We start from the raw sequence: 15,592 nt of genomic DNA, 5'->3' as shown, positions 1-15,592 counted from the left end.
CACTGAATACTCACACAAGCTGCTATCAGCGGTTTCAACCCTTGTTGAGCTCTGGCTGATATCTTTCCTCCTCTGCGCAGAGTGCATGTGCTCCTCGGTGGGCACGGCACCTGAGGCCTGTTCCTCCCCTGACGAGTGTGAGTGCGACCAGCACAGCGGTCAGTGTCCCTGCCAGCCCAACGTGGTCGGTCAGAACTGCGACCGCTGCGCCGCCGACACGTGGAACATCGCGGGCGGGACGGGCTGCCAGCGCTGCGACTGCGACCCCGTCCACTCCTTCGGATCCTCCTGCAACGAGGTGAGTTAGACGCTGTGATAAACCAGGACAGCTCGCCAAGTCCAGCCATGTCTCTGCATCATTTCCTGCATTAGCGATGCAGCAGCTGCTCCAGCCTCCCCCTCATCACGACGTATATCTGAACTGAATCCCAGCGCTGCACCGCACAATCATGTCTGTCAGTGAGCTGCTGCTGCCAGAGTTTTCCTTACACAATTTTCCAAACAGTTGAGAGCGAAGCTGCGGGGCGGCAGTAAGTCACCGTGGCCAACCCGTCTAATCACTGAGGCCTGTTTGTGCCATTTTTTTATATGTGGACTCCAGCTGTTTGGGAAAAGCTTCTTTCTCTCTGCATGTGTATACACAGAAACACGCACTTAAAGACCAGAGCAGTGCGCACACACACACACACACACACACACACACACACACAGACACACACACAGACACACATTTGGGTTTCTGTGTTTACTGGCTGCTCTCCATCAGAGGAAGGAAGTCTCAGAATACACAGTGGAATAACTGAATACACGTCTCTCAAAGAGGAGCCTCTTGCATTAAACTACAAAGACCCATTGTGTCTGGATGTAAAAGAAAAGACATGAAACACAGCAGATTAATCCAAAGCTTTCCCCACCTGCACACTGAGTGTCAGATGATTTTCTGTTGACCTGACGCTCTGTGTGTTCATGCTGCTCCTGAAGGTCACGGGACAGTGCTTATGCAAACCCGGGTTTGGCGGCAAGACGTGTCGGGAGTGCAGAGAGCTCTTCTGGGGGGATCCAGAGGTCAAATGTCACGGTAAGTCATCGCACCCATCGCCGGTGAGTTGTCACCACCGGGACAGAGCTGCACAGTGAACTTCCTGTCCCCGGGAGACCCTTCATGCCGTCTGGTATAACAGACGCAACATGTCATCATACTGTTTTAAAGCTGCTTTAATCAGTATTAACAATGGTTCAAGTGGCTGCATTTCATTTAAAGGTGTGGCAGAGAATTATCACCTGGCTCTGCATGGAGCTTTTCAGCATCTTTCAGCTCATGGTTTTGGTTTTCTGGCCACAGCTTTGTTTTGATTCACTCTCATTTGCTCAGTTTCCAGTCAGACAATGTTTGCAACTAGCCGGTGACCACAATGACGCCGGGCCTGTGCGGCAGCTTCACTTCCTGCTTTAATCAGGGGTTTTTTGTGATTCACTCTGGTCCTCAGTGGCTGAAACATATGAGCAGTTTGACTGAAGCCAGCTACTGTCAGGCAATAAAAACTGCTCGGTTGTCTTGTTTATGTGTTTAGGGATGTGGATAAAAAAAGGCCATGAGTCCCTCACTGTTCACCCAATAAGGATGTAACTCTGGAAGAGCCGTAACTGTCAGTGTGCTGGACTACAGAGCCAAAACAATGGAAAACATCCTGCCTCTGTGTATCCTCGTGTTCATATTTGTTCTCACTTCTCATGGGGTATGATTCCCCTCAGTCGCCATGTTGGAGGACGTGAGCTTTGTATTGTTTTCCATGGTTTTCTGCTCTTTCTTCGTCTGTGTGTGCAGCTCATTGTGTACGAGGAAGCATTCCAGTGGTGGTTTGGAATGAGTCGGTTTTGTTAGACAGCGATTACATGTCAGCAGCAGTGAATCAGCCAGTTGGTGCTCAGTACCACTCTCTGATCCCAGAAAGTTTTATTGTCTGCTAAATGAACTGCTGGAGAGCCCATCTGCAGACAGTAGCTGGCTCACCCTCAGAGAAACAGAGAGGGAGTGGGAACGAGAGGCCAGGAGAAGGAGGGGATCTGGGAATGACCTCTCCTTCTCTGCTCATGAGAACCAGATGTTCTCCAGAACTCCCAGGCATCCCATTTTCGTCATTTGCCAACGCCCAGAGGGCCCAGGAATCCTGAATCATTCCCGCTGTATTCCCTAAAGGTCTCTTAAGCTGTTAAACCAGCTGGCGTTTGCTTTCGATCTGCACAGATTATACACTTTTGTGTAAATTCATGGGAAATCTGAGCACTGTGGCCAAACGTGTGGGAGGAATGTACAGTTATGCGAGAGAGTGGTGATAATAAAGCCTCCTAAAAGCCACGACAGCTGAGAGGTTGCTCTTTTGTCCAGATTTTGGTGTTAGAGGTTAAAATCATCTCCATCTTTGTATGCGTGGTGTGATATATGGGGACCAGACGATGTGTTGCACATCGCTGTAAATGGCCCATAATCACCATTTATGACAAGAACAAACCCAACCCCCTCACCTTCTGCTCCGTAAATCACACAAACATGTGCAGCAAACTGATGGAAACCTCTCAAACACTGCATTCCTTCTTTCTGATTCACACCGACCTTCCCTCTCCTCCTCGTCTTCTCCTCTGGGGAGGGAGGCTCAGCTCTGTGGAGTGCCGCGACACTTGGGGGGGTCAGTGTGACCTTCAAGGTCATGCTCATGTCTAAGTTTGTTTACTGGAGGTTGAGTAAACTTTGTCTTTTCCCTGAGGAGACTTTAAAACTACCTAAAAATAGTCACATATTTCATTTAACTGTTTCGTGGTTATTGGCTCTTTAGGCCTCACGTAGCTCTAGGTGGAAAGTAAGTTCTGTTATAAAGTTGTATTTAAGTACATTTGATAAATTAAAGGACCAGTGGGTAGGCTAAAAACATGAAAGATCCTCTCTAGAGTCTACTTTAAAAACATGGCGGCTTCTTCTCGACAGCAGTTCTTATTTTCAGGTGATTATACACTCATTAAAACATACTTATGAATATTATATTGCATCTCTGCCCATATATCCCCTTAAATCTTACACAGTGGACCTTTCAAGTTACATGATCTGGGTATTTAAATGGAAAATATGTTTTAGATGCAGGATCCTGAGATTTGACAAGAAACAATTTGACACATTTTCCCACCAGAATTTAATACTGACCAAGAAAACTTTACACCATGATGTGGAGAAGCTTTAGGCTGTATAACTAATTTAAATGATTAAAAATGTTAACAAATAAAATATAGTAGAACAATTGAATGAATTAAATATGGAAAAGTGTTCAAATTAACAACATTTTCCGATATTTCTAGGTTCTCTTCAAAACTGGTGTTAACCCACATACGTAGAACATATTAATCCGTCTATTTGGCAAAAACCTATTCCTGGATTATTTTGGATTCCTGGAAATTCCTGGATTTTTTCCCTGACTTTCCTTTCTGCGTGTTTCCAGCTTGTGACTGTGACCCTCGGGGAATCTCCAGCGAGCAGTGCCATCGTGCGACAGGTCAGTGCACCTGTGTGGAGGGCGTGTCCGGCCAGCGGTGTGACAAGTGCGCCAGGGGCTACCAGGGTGAGTTCCCCAGCTGTGAGCCCTGCCACCAGTGCTTTGCCGTGTGGGACACCGTGGTCGGCGAGCTGACCAACCAAACTCGACGTCTGGAGGCCCAAATCACAGAGCTCCAGAGCAGCGGGGTGACGGCGCCGTACAAAGAATTAGTCGGCAGCCTGGAGAGAAACGCCAAGGCGGTCAGAGAGATAGTAGAGAGCAACCCTGCAGCGGTGAAGCTGGAGCAGATACAGGATCTGACGCATCAGATTACGTACGTACACAAATCAAGGTCTACAAAAAGATGCAGCCGACACCTTTTCATTTGAGTTCATGACTGTCTTGCTTCTTCAGCGGTGTGATGTCCTACCTGAACGGGAAGCTGAACACGACGGAGGAGGCCTTGAACCTTCTCCACAGTGACGCCAACGCCACCGACGCAAACTTGGACACCCTGACTGTGGAGGCCAACGAGCTGGAGCTGAGGGTCCAGGAGCTGAGACAGCAGGTGTACGACGCCAAGAACGCCAACATCCAGGGTGAGAAACCAGACTGCAGGAGAGACACAGCTCATTTTTCAAGCCTTTAACTAAGTAACACTGCGTATAAATACATGACTCCATCCTCCAGTTTATCAGTGACATTCAAAATCAACACATCTGGAGATACGTGGTTTTCAGTGGACAGGAAGGCTGTGAAAAACTGTAATCTGATAAGTAACTAAATAAATAAATAAATGAATAAATAACTAGTAACTGAAGTTGTAAAGTAAAAAGTACAATATTTGCCTCTGAGATGTGGAGTAGAAGTATAAAGTTGCATAAAATGGAAATACTCAAGTTAAAGTACAAGAACATCAAATTTGTACTTCAGTACTTGAGTAAAAGCAGTTTGATGAGTTTTCATTGAACCACTGCATGTGTTTGTGTGTGTTCTTTCAGGTGCCATGGACACCATCGGAGCTGCACACATGCAGTCCATGACGGCGGAGCTCCGCGCCAACGCCTCCACCAGTAATCCCAGAAGCACAGTGGAGCAGTCGGCCACAGTACGGAAAGCCACAGAGGACAAACTGAGCGGCAACCAGAAGGAGTTTAATCGCAAGCACCAGAGGAACTCGCAGAAGCTGGACAAACTGTCCACTGAGCTGGATGCATTTGACCTGTCACATCTTAGCGAGCAGGTGAGAAGCACTGAAGGATGCTTCTAGAAACCTGAACATGTTGTTTACATGGTCTTTATGAAATTCAGGATACTGCTATATTCAGAATAATAGTGTAATATTAGTGTGCATGTTAATCAGTGTTGACAAAAGATGACACAAATCCAGCCTGAATCTGATTAAATATTGACTGATTATTACTTTGTGTTTGCTGTGGCTCTGCAGATGTGCGGGGGCGCAGCTGAAGGTGACGGCTGCTCCGGCTCCCCCTGCGGTGGTTTGGGCTGTGCCGGTGAAGACGGAGCGCCTCAGTGCGGCGGCGAAGGATGCGAAGGCCTCGTCGTGACTTCCAAAACTGCTCTCAAGTCAACCAAAGACCTGGACCAGGAGATCCTGGCAGCGATGCAGGAGGTGGACAAGCTCTCCAGGATGGTGAGTGAACATCGTAACTTCTTTTGAATAATCCAAGATGGATGCGAGCGAGCAAGGCGCTGATTTTGCTCGTGGTCAGGTGTGGGAGGCCAACAGCCGCGCTAACGACGCCAAGATGAACGCGATGGAGGTGCTGGTGAAATCCAACCAGAGCAAAGAGAGAGTGGAGCAGAGCAACGAGCAGCTCCGCAACCTCATCAAAGAGATACGAGACCTGCTCAGCAGTGAGTCCACCACGAACACAGACACTGCAGAGCAGCTGCGTTTGTCCACCTGCACAGTGAAATAAACTGTATGGAGAGGCTGACTTTTATTGAAAGGCTACAATATGATCAATATGTGAAATAATGGAAAAAATAGACTACACATATGTGCCTAAATCTGCTTGATTTTTAAGTTATGTTTGGTAACAGTTGAAGTGTGAAGTGTTGCAGATAAAATTCTGGTAAAAATCACACATAATCCTAATGGGAGTTTGGTTTTAGAAAAATTTTAAAATATTGAGAACGGACAAAATTATAGTCCAGTATTTTTATCCAATAATTGATTTTTAGATTTCTAAGATTTAGGAAGGGGTCTCAAATAAAAGGACCGTCCATTGAGAACTTGAAAGGATCAGCTGCGTTTTGTTTCTGGTAATCCAGATGAGAAGGCAGACGTTTCGGTGATCGAGGCGGTGGCCAACGAGGTGCTGGCTCTGGAGATGCCGACCTCGACGGAGAAGCTGCAGGAGCTGACGAAGGAGATCAGGGAGAAGGTCGGCACTCTGACCAGCGTGGAGTCGATCCTCAGTCAGAGCGCTGAGGACATCCGGACCGCAGAGGCGCTGCTGAAACAGGCCAAGGCTGCCAGGTGACACACACACTTCAATCTGGATCGTCAATAACACACAATATTCAAAAGATGAGCCTGTGAATCTGAAAACTCTCAATTCAACCAAATTCAAAGTTTTGTGAGATCTTCCTCTGAGATTTCTGCCTCCACACAAATGCCACAAATGAACATACAAATGTCATTTTGTTTGCAGAGCTCTAAATATTTTACATGTGTTCAACAGATCTGTGTGAAAGCCCCACATCAGCTTCTTCTCTGTACAGGATGTATAAATAAAGTTGTGTTACCATAAATACGACAAACCCACATCAGAGCGTTAACATTCACACTGTGTGTCCCTCAGCGAGCAGGCGTCTAACATGAAGGACACGGCAGATGTGGTGAAGGCGGCCCTGGATGAGACCGAGCGTGCTCAAAGCATCGCCATGGACGCCATCCAGCTGGCCCAGAACAACACCAAAGGCACCCTGGACCTCCTGATCTCTGTGAGTCTGACCTCTGACCTCCAAGAGTACGGAACAGTGAGGTTAGAAAAGTGGTTGTCGTGGGAATAAAATCACTCAGTCTGACATTTTTTTTTTCCTGATGGAGCATTCATAGCACATGATTCATTGAATGACTGTCGGAAATTAGAAAATCAGCCTGTAGCCTCTGGCTATGATAAATAGTGTAATTTTGATGATTTTTTTTTAAAGAAAACAGGCTCTTCATGGTTGTGGGGGTTAATACTTCATGATACACCCTTGTCATATACCTCAATATGTGTGTGTGTGTGTGTGTGTCAGGTGGAGTCGGAGACGGCCATATCAGAGCTGAAGCTCAGTAACACCACAGGTCGTCTGGTTCAGCTGGAGAGGGAGGTCGGGCTGCTGAGACAGAACAACCTGGAGGTGAACAGCATGGTGGAGACGGCCGACTGGATCACCAACCAGGCCAAACTGAACGCAGAGGAGGCCCAGCAGGTCTCACACACACACACACACCCCTCACTCTTCCTCACCTTTAATAACTTACATTTGAATTTTAGACAACAATTTTCCATCAGTCTCATCAGAAAAACACAAAATGCTTCCATCCGCTGCCGCCATCCCAGCAAGTCTTGTCTGTTTGTGTGAAGGAGTTTGACGTGGAGGTGAAAGATAAACTCGAGGAGGCGGAGGACCTGGTGGAGGATAAAGGGGAGTCGGTGCTGCAGGCGAGGAGGAGAGCGGATGAACTGCAGCAGGAGGCCAAAGAGCTGCTCGCCCAGAGCAGCACCAAGCTGCAGAGACTGGGAGGTGATGCATCGCAATATTCTGTGTATTTTCATGCCGTCACTGTTACTGCTTCTATTTTCATGTTAGAGGTGTTAAAATGAAGGTAATCCTCTCAAAAGTTTCATTAGGTCATGTTTTCATAATGCAAACACCTGCGTTTCTGTGTTTTCAGAGTTAGAGAGCTCCTACGAGTCAAACCAGCTCATCCTGGAGGCCAAAGCTGCAGAGCTGGTCGAGCTGGAGCAAACCGTCCGGCGGATCCTGGAGGAGATCAGCCATAAAGTGACGCTGTACAGCACCTGTCTGTGATGAGCACCTGGACGCTCCAGCGTCTCACCCTCTTTATCTTCTCTGGTCTACTGGCTGGGACTTTAATGGTGCCAATTGTTTTTAAAGCATTACAAAATACCGCTCCCTGATGATTCCCTGCATACTGCGTTTTATAGCTATTAGGACCAAACACTCTAATATGTTTGACAGCGTCAGTGCCAAAAGTCTGGATTGTATGTGCGCCAACAACTTGACACCCAAGTATACTGGACAGCTGTGCCAAAAAGGATTTTAACAATGGAAGCGAGTTTTAAAGCTGCCAAACCCCATTAGAGTACTGAAGTAGTCCCAAAGGAAACCACTAAAAGCCAATGTGACCTCAGCGCTCCAAACAAGACTGTGTAGAGATAAATTTAGCTGTACAAGATACTAATATCTGTATATTTAAATACATGACTGAACATTTTTGATAGAAATATTAAAGTTTTTACATGTACTCAATAAGCCCAAAGATATAAAGAATTATCTTTACCAAAAAACATTGTGATTGGTTGTGTGACTGCAGATAAATATTAAATTTTGATCAGAACTTAAGCTACTGAAGCATCTACATGGTCTTTATTTTTCTATTTTCAATGAATGATAGAATTTTTCTTTTTTAAACACAAATCCTCACCTTCTTTACATAAAACCTCAAAGAAATAACTGACATACTGCGCTTGTTAACGGAAATGGCTCAGGGAAAACGGAGTTATCCACAATAACGAGTCGTTCTTTAGCTTTCTTGTCCATTTGAACTAATTTACTAGTTTTGATAAAACACATTTATATTAATATAATAACATTAATATATAATTTAAGGGCAACTTAACATCAAATTGTGAATATCTAGAGTCAAAGGCCTCAGAGATGGCAGTCACTGCTAGTTACTCCGCTAAGCTAGGCTAGTTAGCTTTTAGCAGGACTAGCTTATCTGATGTTTTTTCCATAATGATCATATTTTACTCTCTACATTATTAATGTAGTACAACAAAAGCACCACTAAGACGTTGGAGAGTCCAAACTGATTTTTCAATGACAGTCATCAAGTGGGAAAAGGTGAGTAAACTAGCTATAGCCAGCTAGCTCACATTAGCTAGCTTAGTGTTACAGCTGAAGTACAGTCACTGCAATTATCTATTATGTTAGCTCCTCTGCTTCCTTTTCCCTTAAGTTTATAATTATGATTAAACGTAACTAACCACTTACACTTGTTTTATAAAGGTGAAGACTTTTTTAGGTTGTTGACTCGTCAGTGTGGTTGTTTGGGCTGAATGGAAAACTCAAGGAAACTGGACCTTTTCTAATACTTGAGAATTAGGATTTATCAATTAAAATTTCAGACCAAATCTCTTCTCCTGTTTGAGTGTTTAAAAAAAATGAAGCAGGTTTGTTAAACTTTAAAGGGGTCTTACAAAAAGACCACAACACTTACAGACCAGAGACCTCCCAGCAGAGCTGTTATATGTTGGGCTTGGACACAGATGGCAAACGTTAAGAACAGAGAAACATATTTTATTTGCAATATTTGGCATTCAGAATATTTGTTCCTGTTAAAATAGAACATCCTCCATGAAATAAAATTCAATATCAATACAAAAGACGACAACACAGACTTAATTCATACAGTAACAGATGGACTTTTTCTTCAGTAGTTCATCACTCAGTTTGCCAACTGAACACCTCTACTGTATCTGTATGATAGATAATCTATTCTCTTTACTAATGGTGCTACAGAATCTCAGTACAGACAATTAAAGTCCACAGGACTGTTTCCAAACCTTCAGCTCACTCTGGGAAATTGGCAAACAGTGTGATATTATAGCTGTTATGTAGCACTTCAAAGGACAACAATAGCAGCAACATTTGTGTAGATTCTTATTTATAATACGAGCGCAATGATTAGACAGATGTGGGGATTTAAAGGCCAACGCTGACATGAATATTGTTGATGCAAAGCTGCAGATGATTAAGATTTTTAATTTTAATGCCTCAAGAATAACATTTTTTTATGTTTTTTTTTTTTAGAAGTGTTCTTGGGAGCAAAACCTGATGTAAAAACTAAAATTCACGCAACCGTGGGACAACCGAAAGGCATTTTAATCAAACTGTTGGATGAATAGTAGGAGCTGGATAAGGCAGAATGAGGGAGGGTTAACAGACTGACGACCCACAGCACACTGGAATGATCTGTTTTCAGACATCTGGTGTAAAAATATATGGAGGTCAGAGAGGATCCCTCACGTATGACTCTTAAATCAAAAAACTGACCACATTTATTGGTCAGACTAGAATACCATTCATCAACTATAACTTTTAAGCTCCAAATGCACATTGAAGCACACACTGTGAAAGTGCTGTGCATGTTTTGTTTTTTTTGGGGGGGGCTTTAGTGTGTGGGTCTAGTCCCGGCTGCGGGGGTTATGTGGTGGAGGAGCTCCTTCCATTGGAGCTGAGCTGGGAACAGAGAGCAGCTGGCCGGCGTGCATGCGTTCATTGACGCGCAGCTGACACCCGTCCTGCAGCATGCGTACGGCTATCCTGGCGATGTTGCGTGAATCGTCCAGGCCAGAGTGAGGACGACCTTCATACTTCAGACCCAACTTCTCCAGCATGGTGCTCAGCTTCGTCTGCGTGCGGGGGACCTGAGGGAGGACAACAGCTGGTTTCTAAAGGGGCTTCAATGCTCAAAAAGCAGGTTGTTTGTTAGCTTTTAGCCATTAGCAGCTCCATAAAAGTCATTAAGTCACAAAACTGGTAAGTGAAGTGAGTGTATGGGGCTCCATAATCTTCACTGTAACAAAATGTTTCACAAAAAAAAAAAGGATAAATGTTTGTGTTTCATGTGTTTAATTTGTGGGTTGATTTAAAGGGATGTGGCCAAAATGTCCTGTGTTTAACTTACTGTTGATGAAACTGTATGACAACAATGAATATCTGTCAGTATGGATGTCTAAGGTATAAAACATTATTCATTACTATGGTTATATTAATAGCTCAATCATGGTGATATCTACAGAATATTTCAGTAAACCTCAGACTCAAAAACACTGATCATCTGGCTTGATAAGAATAGCTTTAAAATAACATTCAGTGTCATGATTATAGGTTGCGTAAGACTAGTTAGTCTTTTTGTTTTCTTTCGTACAGAACAAATCTGTCTACGCTCACATGTGGTCGTCATAATTTCAAAGGAGAGAAATATATATGACTGTGTACTTAATGTCTGGCAGGAGATCAAGGTGACAGGTATCATCACATATTCGTTTGTCTTAGTTCTGATGATGACAAGAAAAAAAAAATTAAGCAGTGCTTAAGGATTTATCCAACCAGTTAGCCAGTCTCACCAAGTTTGTTAAAATAACATTAGCTTCCTTTAGGTAACATCTGAACACATACCAGAATGTGCTTGGTGCTAATCATTTTCTCTTTTACTGTATTACATTGGCATTTTACTGAGGAATAAGTCCACTTATCCACTTATTCTATTTCAGTTATTGTATTTGATGAGACCCTGTCCATATGGCTCCTGAAATGGTCGTTACAAAATAAAGAACAGTCTAAAAAAGACATCTGCATTCATTCTCTCATCTTAAAATGATTAAAAATCCAAACCTTGTAGAAGTTTCCATATGATTTCCTTATGTTAATCCACTTCTTTGCAAACTGAGGATATCTGATGCGGCTAATCCGGCACTGGATGTTGAGGAATTTGCTCATATCCCAGGCTCTAAAAGAAGATGTCAAACAAAAGTTTGGATTTCACTAAGCTGACAGAAAGAGACACAAATTCAGTTCAACTTCTGCGGTGAATTCAAACATACCCATCAGTCAGAATGGCGTATTTGTACTTGGTCCCAAGCTCCCTCTCCTGAAGCCAAGCTACGACTCGCTGGAGGACTGCTGGAAACGAGTCTGCTTCATCGACCATTTTCTGCCCCACAAAACATCTTATTCACATACACAAGAACTCCTGCTCATATTAATATGACACTGATATCAAGAAGAAACTCTGATAATACATTGATCTTAACCAACCTGTGTTATGCCCGTTAACTTCACACAAAAGTCTGAAAGCTGTGGGTTCAACTCTGGTTTTACATATTCCTGAAAGGAGTCCACCTGTAAAAATAAAAGGGAAAACATTAATAAATACAAAACTCACCCCGCAGATAAAAACTGAACAATCCTGCCTTCACCGAGAACTCAACTTACAATTTCTAAAGTGTGCGTGTTGATGAGAACCATTGGGAACTCAATGATTTCATGATGGAAGTCTGACGGATTGTCCTCTTCACATGTTGCTTCAAAGTCCACCACGCAGATGTAGTCGTAGTAGGTGTCGGTGGGACCTCCCTCGGCCGCAGACTGCATCAGCTTCTGCTTCTTATAGTGGCTCTTCAACCTCTTCTTCATCACATCCTTTACACCTCTTTAAACACAAAGCGGAAAGGTTTAGGAAACACTAAGTTTATGAACTTAACTTGAGATTTCTGCATATAAATTCAATTTCTGTGTGCATTTAGCTCCATGTTGCTGTAGATCCTTTTAAACTCAATGTGGTTTCCATTACCTTGTGTCAAGCTGCAGCTCTGCTAACTTGATCCTAAGCTCCTCTTTGGACATGCGGTTGATGTGTCCATTAGCCAAAGCGATCTCCTTGTACACCGGATGGCTGAAGTCACTGTTCGACTGAGAAGGGGACACCTGAGGAGCAGATTCTCCAGCTGGACAAACCCTGCTGCAAGGCTTTGCCTAAGGAGGAGTTATGTCAGTCATTATGTGTCAAAGAAACTGAACATACAGAGCATAAAGCAAGTTGTAGACGTGGATTGTTTACAGAAAGAGAATGTCAGAGTTAAGTAAAAAAATATGTCAGTTCTGATCTTCTGGAAAGTTGCACAGGTCAGAAATATCACTCAGTATCTTTCAAAGTGTACAGAAAACTCTCTTCCCTTTGCTTCACAGATGGGCAACAAATTTAAGACAATAAAACCCATATTAAGTTTATTACTAAGGAGTTGGGCCACCACAAGGTCACAACTGCTTTAGTGCTCCTCATCAGACCTTTTCTCCACTCATTCTCATAAATGTTTTCCTCAATTTGTCACCCATCTGTATGTCCAGAATTTAAGAGAACTATAGCAATGACTGCTTTCTTTTACATCTTTCAGTAGAAATCAGGTATACTTTACATTAATGTCTCAACTTCTTCCTGGACATTATATTTCATAAACTATACTTGTGATACTATGATAAATGCAGCCACTTCTATGATTGTTGCTTCATGAGAACACGGAGTAGTGCCTATGAAAGACAACTTTAAAATATGCAACTTTCTTTTCAGTTGCTCTTTTGATCCAACAATCAATCCATCAATTTGATGGTTGGCTACTTGAGTCCCAAACAAGAACAATCATCAATCAATAAACATTGAATGACATTTTAAATAAGGAGAGCAGTTAGTTTACTGTGCAGGTGATTATAGAAAATGGAATAAACATATCAAAACACTGTCACGGACTTTCAACTCTCACATTAAGAAAAAAAGCAGCTTTTACCACGTTTTTCTAACGTAAGGACTTCAGATTGATACAGGTTCTAAGAGTAAAGGTGTTGAATAAACTTGAATGCTGTTATCAGGCTTTTACATGAGACCCACCGTGAGACTGCTTGTTTAATCTGACTGTAACGCACACATTATATGAAGCTAACGTTAGCTCGCTGCTCACACCAACCTTTTCATCTTCTCTTGTATTAGACATCTTCACATTGACGTCCTTGGCATGAATATTCTCCTTGTGCTCATCCATTTAAAATGGATGTTAAACCAGGAAGTAACAAGCAACTTCAAAAACAACCAAACGTGCATTTACTCAACTTCATTCACGAAGATAACGTTACTATTACACGCTAGTGGTCTTGTTAGCTACACTTGCTAACGTTAGCTAACAGCATAGCCAACATTCCTGCGTGACTTCGTCGCGTTTGTCTACTTTAAAGTCGCCAAGTAGTTATAATTTGTTGAGCTATTGTTATAGATGCCAAAATCAAAAACTAAAAATAGGTGTTGTTGAAAGCATTTCGACTTCCACACCAACAGCACCTCTCCGCAACAGCATTAAACTTTTTTTTAAGGTGGACAGTTATGACGACTTCCGGTTTGCGCCAAAAACAGCCTGACACTCACTGCTGCCATCGTGTGTTATGGATGATATTAAAAAAAAAATTTACTTTACATATATACTGTATTTTGGTATACGTTTATTTTTAATGTATTTACAATATATCAATTATTAAGAATAATTTAAACATAATATACACTTTCTTCAGACATTTTCAAAAAATAATACGGACACTTTTAGTATGTTTAATTATTTATTTATCTGTGCTTCTCTCATCTTGTTTATTTTGTCGGTTTTCTCTCTATGTATATGTTTCTGATTTCTTAAATTATTTCTATAGCAGTTGTAAAACAGTCTTGAGTTATTTCATTTATGACTAGAAAGGCAAACAGTCATTGATACACTTTTACTTTTCCCATTCAGTTTTCTTTGATGTGTATTTGATATAGGAATAATGTAATGAGTTACACATCCTTCAAACATTTCCATATATTTATAGTGCTAAAATGAGACATATCAATATTATGAATATAGTGGAGATAGGTTTTGATAATGGGATTGATACATATATAAACTTACATAAACTGTCAATATTACGTCTTTAATAAAACATAGAGCCTTCTTCTGTTGGTCTGTTTTCTTTGATCTGGTTCGGTGAAACAAGTATCATTATATGTCAAATTGATATCTATAAACAATATTTTAAAACATGTAAATTTATCAAACACCTGTGAGACATTGATGGACACAATGGACGTGTAAATTTCGAGGCACTACTCACATGTGACCGCCAGGTGGCAGTCTTCTGTATGTTTTATTCTCTGCCTATGCGTGGAATATGCCGTGTGTTTGCCTTAGGAAATGTGCTGGATGAAGTACAGGTGTTTGACCCTAACCTGGCCTCGTGCCTTTCTGAGAAAAATGAACTCTGGCAGAAACAGAGCACTGTGCAGGTCAAAGAGCAGGAGGAGCGAAAAGAAGCAAAACACTGTTTGAATAATGAATCTGAGGCCAGAAAAACTGGGTAAAAGATTTATGATGCACAAAATAGCAGGGACATGGACTTCTACTTGTTCTATGTGCTATAAAACACTGACATATCCATCAGTGTAGCTGAAATGCATCTGTGACAGGAAAGTGTTAGTGTATGATGTTTGACTCTCAAAGCAAATCAAATCAAAATGTCATCCTTAATGCAGATCAGTCAAAACCACCTGACATTTATTTACACACTCAGGACTAAGGTAAAATATAATGCACTTGATAACATTGTCAGTACCATATCTTTCTATAGCACTTACAAATATTTAATAAAGATCCTGGATTTTCAAAATTCTCTAAATATAGATCAGTGACTAAACCTCTTATAAAGTTTATAAAAACTGGAGTGAAATGAACATGTCAGCTGGCCTTTAACTACATTACAGATGCCGCTCAGTGATGTTCTGGCTAACATTTAATCAGATAGGAGTGTGAGCTGGTGATGATATTCTGCAGTTCAAAAGCAGCGATTAGAAATTCTTTCCATGTCCTTGAAATAGTTTTTCTCCTTGAACAGCAGCAGCAGCAGCAGCAGCTAAATGACTCTTCTTCATTTCCAGACTAACCACATCTGACAACCACACACTCTTCGCCTGTCACCATCCATCATTACACACTGATTTGTTTTTCCATGCTAGTCAACAACCCTCCTCTCTTTTATAGCTGCTCTAAAATGTTCATAAGGACACATAATTTAAATTAATACTTTGACATTTTGGGAAATACGCGTATTAATTCTGTCCTTAGTGAGAAGATAGCGAGAACCAGGAGCTGGTTAGCTTATCTTAATTTAGCATAAATACTGGAAATAGCTAAATTAGCAGCTAACTCTGCCCAAAGCTAACAAATCCG

General features: G+C 42.1%; 2 protein-coding genes across 2 annotated transcripts in view; one reads left to right on the top strand and one right to left on the bottom strand.

The window, feature by feature from the left end:
• lamb1b (laminin, beta 1b) overlaps positions 1-8,158 on the top strand; it is a 29,974-nt gene extending 21,816 nt beyond the window's left edge. Inside the window, exons 26-37 of the mRNA XM_041964375.1 lie at positions 81-298; positions 982-1,078; positions 3,486-3,855; positions 3,936-4,120; positions 4,523-4,764; positions 4,969-5,175; positions 5,255-5,399; positions 5,820-6,027; positions 6,353-6,494; positions 6,795-6,971; positions 7,127-7,286; positions 7,438-8,158. Of these exons, the coding sequence (XP_041820309.1) occupies positions 81-298; positions 982-1,078; positions 3,486-3,855; positions 3,936-4,120; positions 4,523-4,764; positions 4,969-5,175; positions 5,255-5,399; positions 5,820-6,027; positions 6,353-6,494; positions 6,795-6,971; positions 7,127-7,286; positions 7,438-7,574 (2,288 nt within the window). The 3' untranslated portion in view covers positions 7,575-8,158. The remainder of the gene's footprint in view (positions 1-80; positions 299-981; positions 1,079-3,485; positions 3,856-3,935; positions 4,121-4,522; positions 4,765-4,968; positions 5,176-5,254; positions 5,400-5,819; positions 6,028-6,352; positions 6,495-6,794; positions 6,972-7,126; positions 7,287-7,437) is intronic.
• Positions 8,159-9,073: 915 nt separating this feature from the next.
• Positions 9,074-13,717, bottom strand: eri1 (exoribonuclease 1). The gene is made up of 7 exons (XM_041964378.1): positions 13,313-13,717; positions 12,148-12,329; positions 11,790-12,006; positions 11,613-11,696; positions 11,399-11,508; positions 11,190-11,304; positions 9,074-10,219 (listed from the first exon to the last, which is right to left on the bottom strand). Exons 1-7 carry the CDS (start codon positions 13,385-13,387, stop codon positions 9,977-9,979), a joined length of 1,026 nt encoding a protein of 341 aa, XP_041820312.1. The 5' UTR covers positions 13,388-13,717; the 3' UTR covers positions 9,074-9,976.
• Positions 13,718-15,592: the final 1,875 nt, after the last annotated feature.

The sequence above is a fragment of the Chelmon rostratus genome, chromosome 22, assembly GCF_017976325.1.
Source record: "Chelmon rostratus isolate fCheRos1 chromosome 22, fCheRos1.pri, whole genome shotgun sequence".
In the NCBI taxonomy this organism is placed as follows: domain Eukaryota; kingdom Metazoa; phylum Chordata; class Actinopteri; order Chaetodontiformes; family Chaetodontidae; genus Chelmon; species Chelmon rostratus.
The sequence above is the reverse complement of the archived record's forward strand: the minus strand, read 5'-3'. Positions and strand labels throughout refer to the sequence as shown.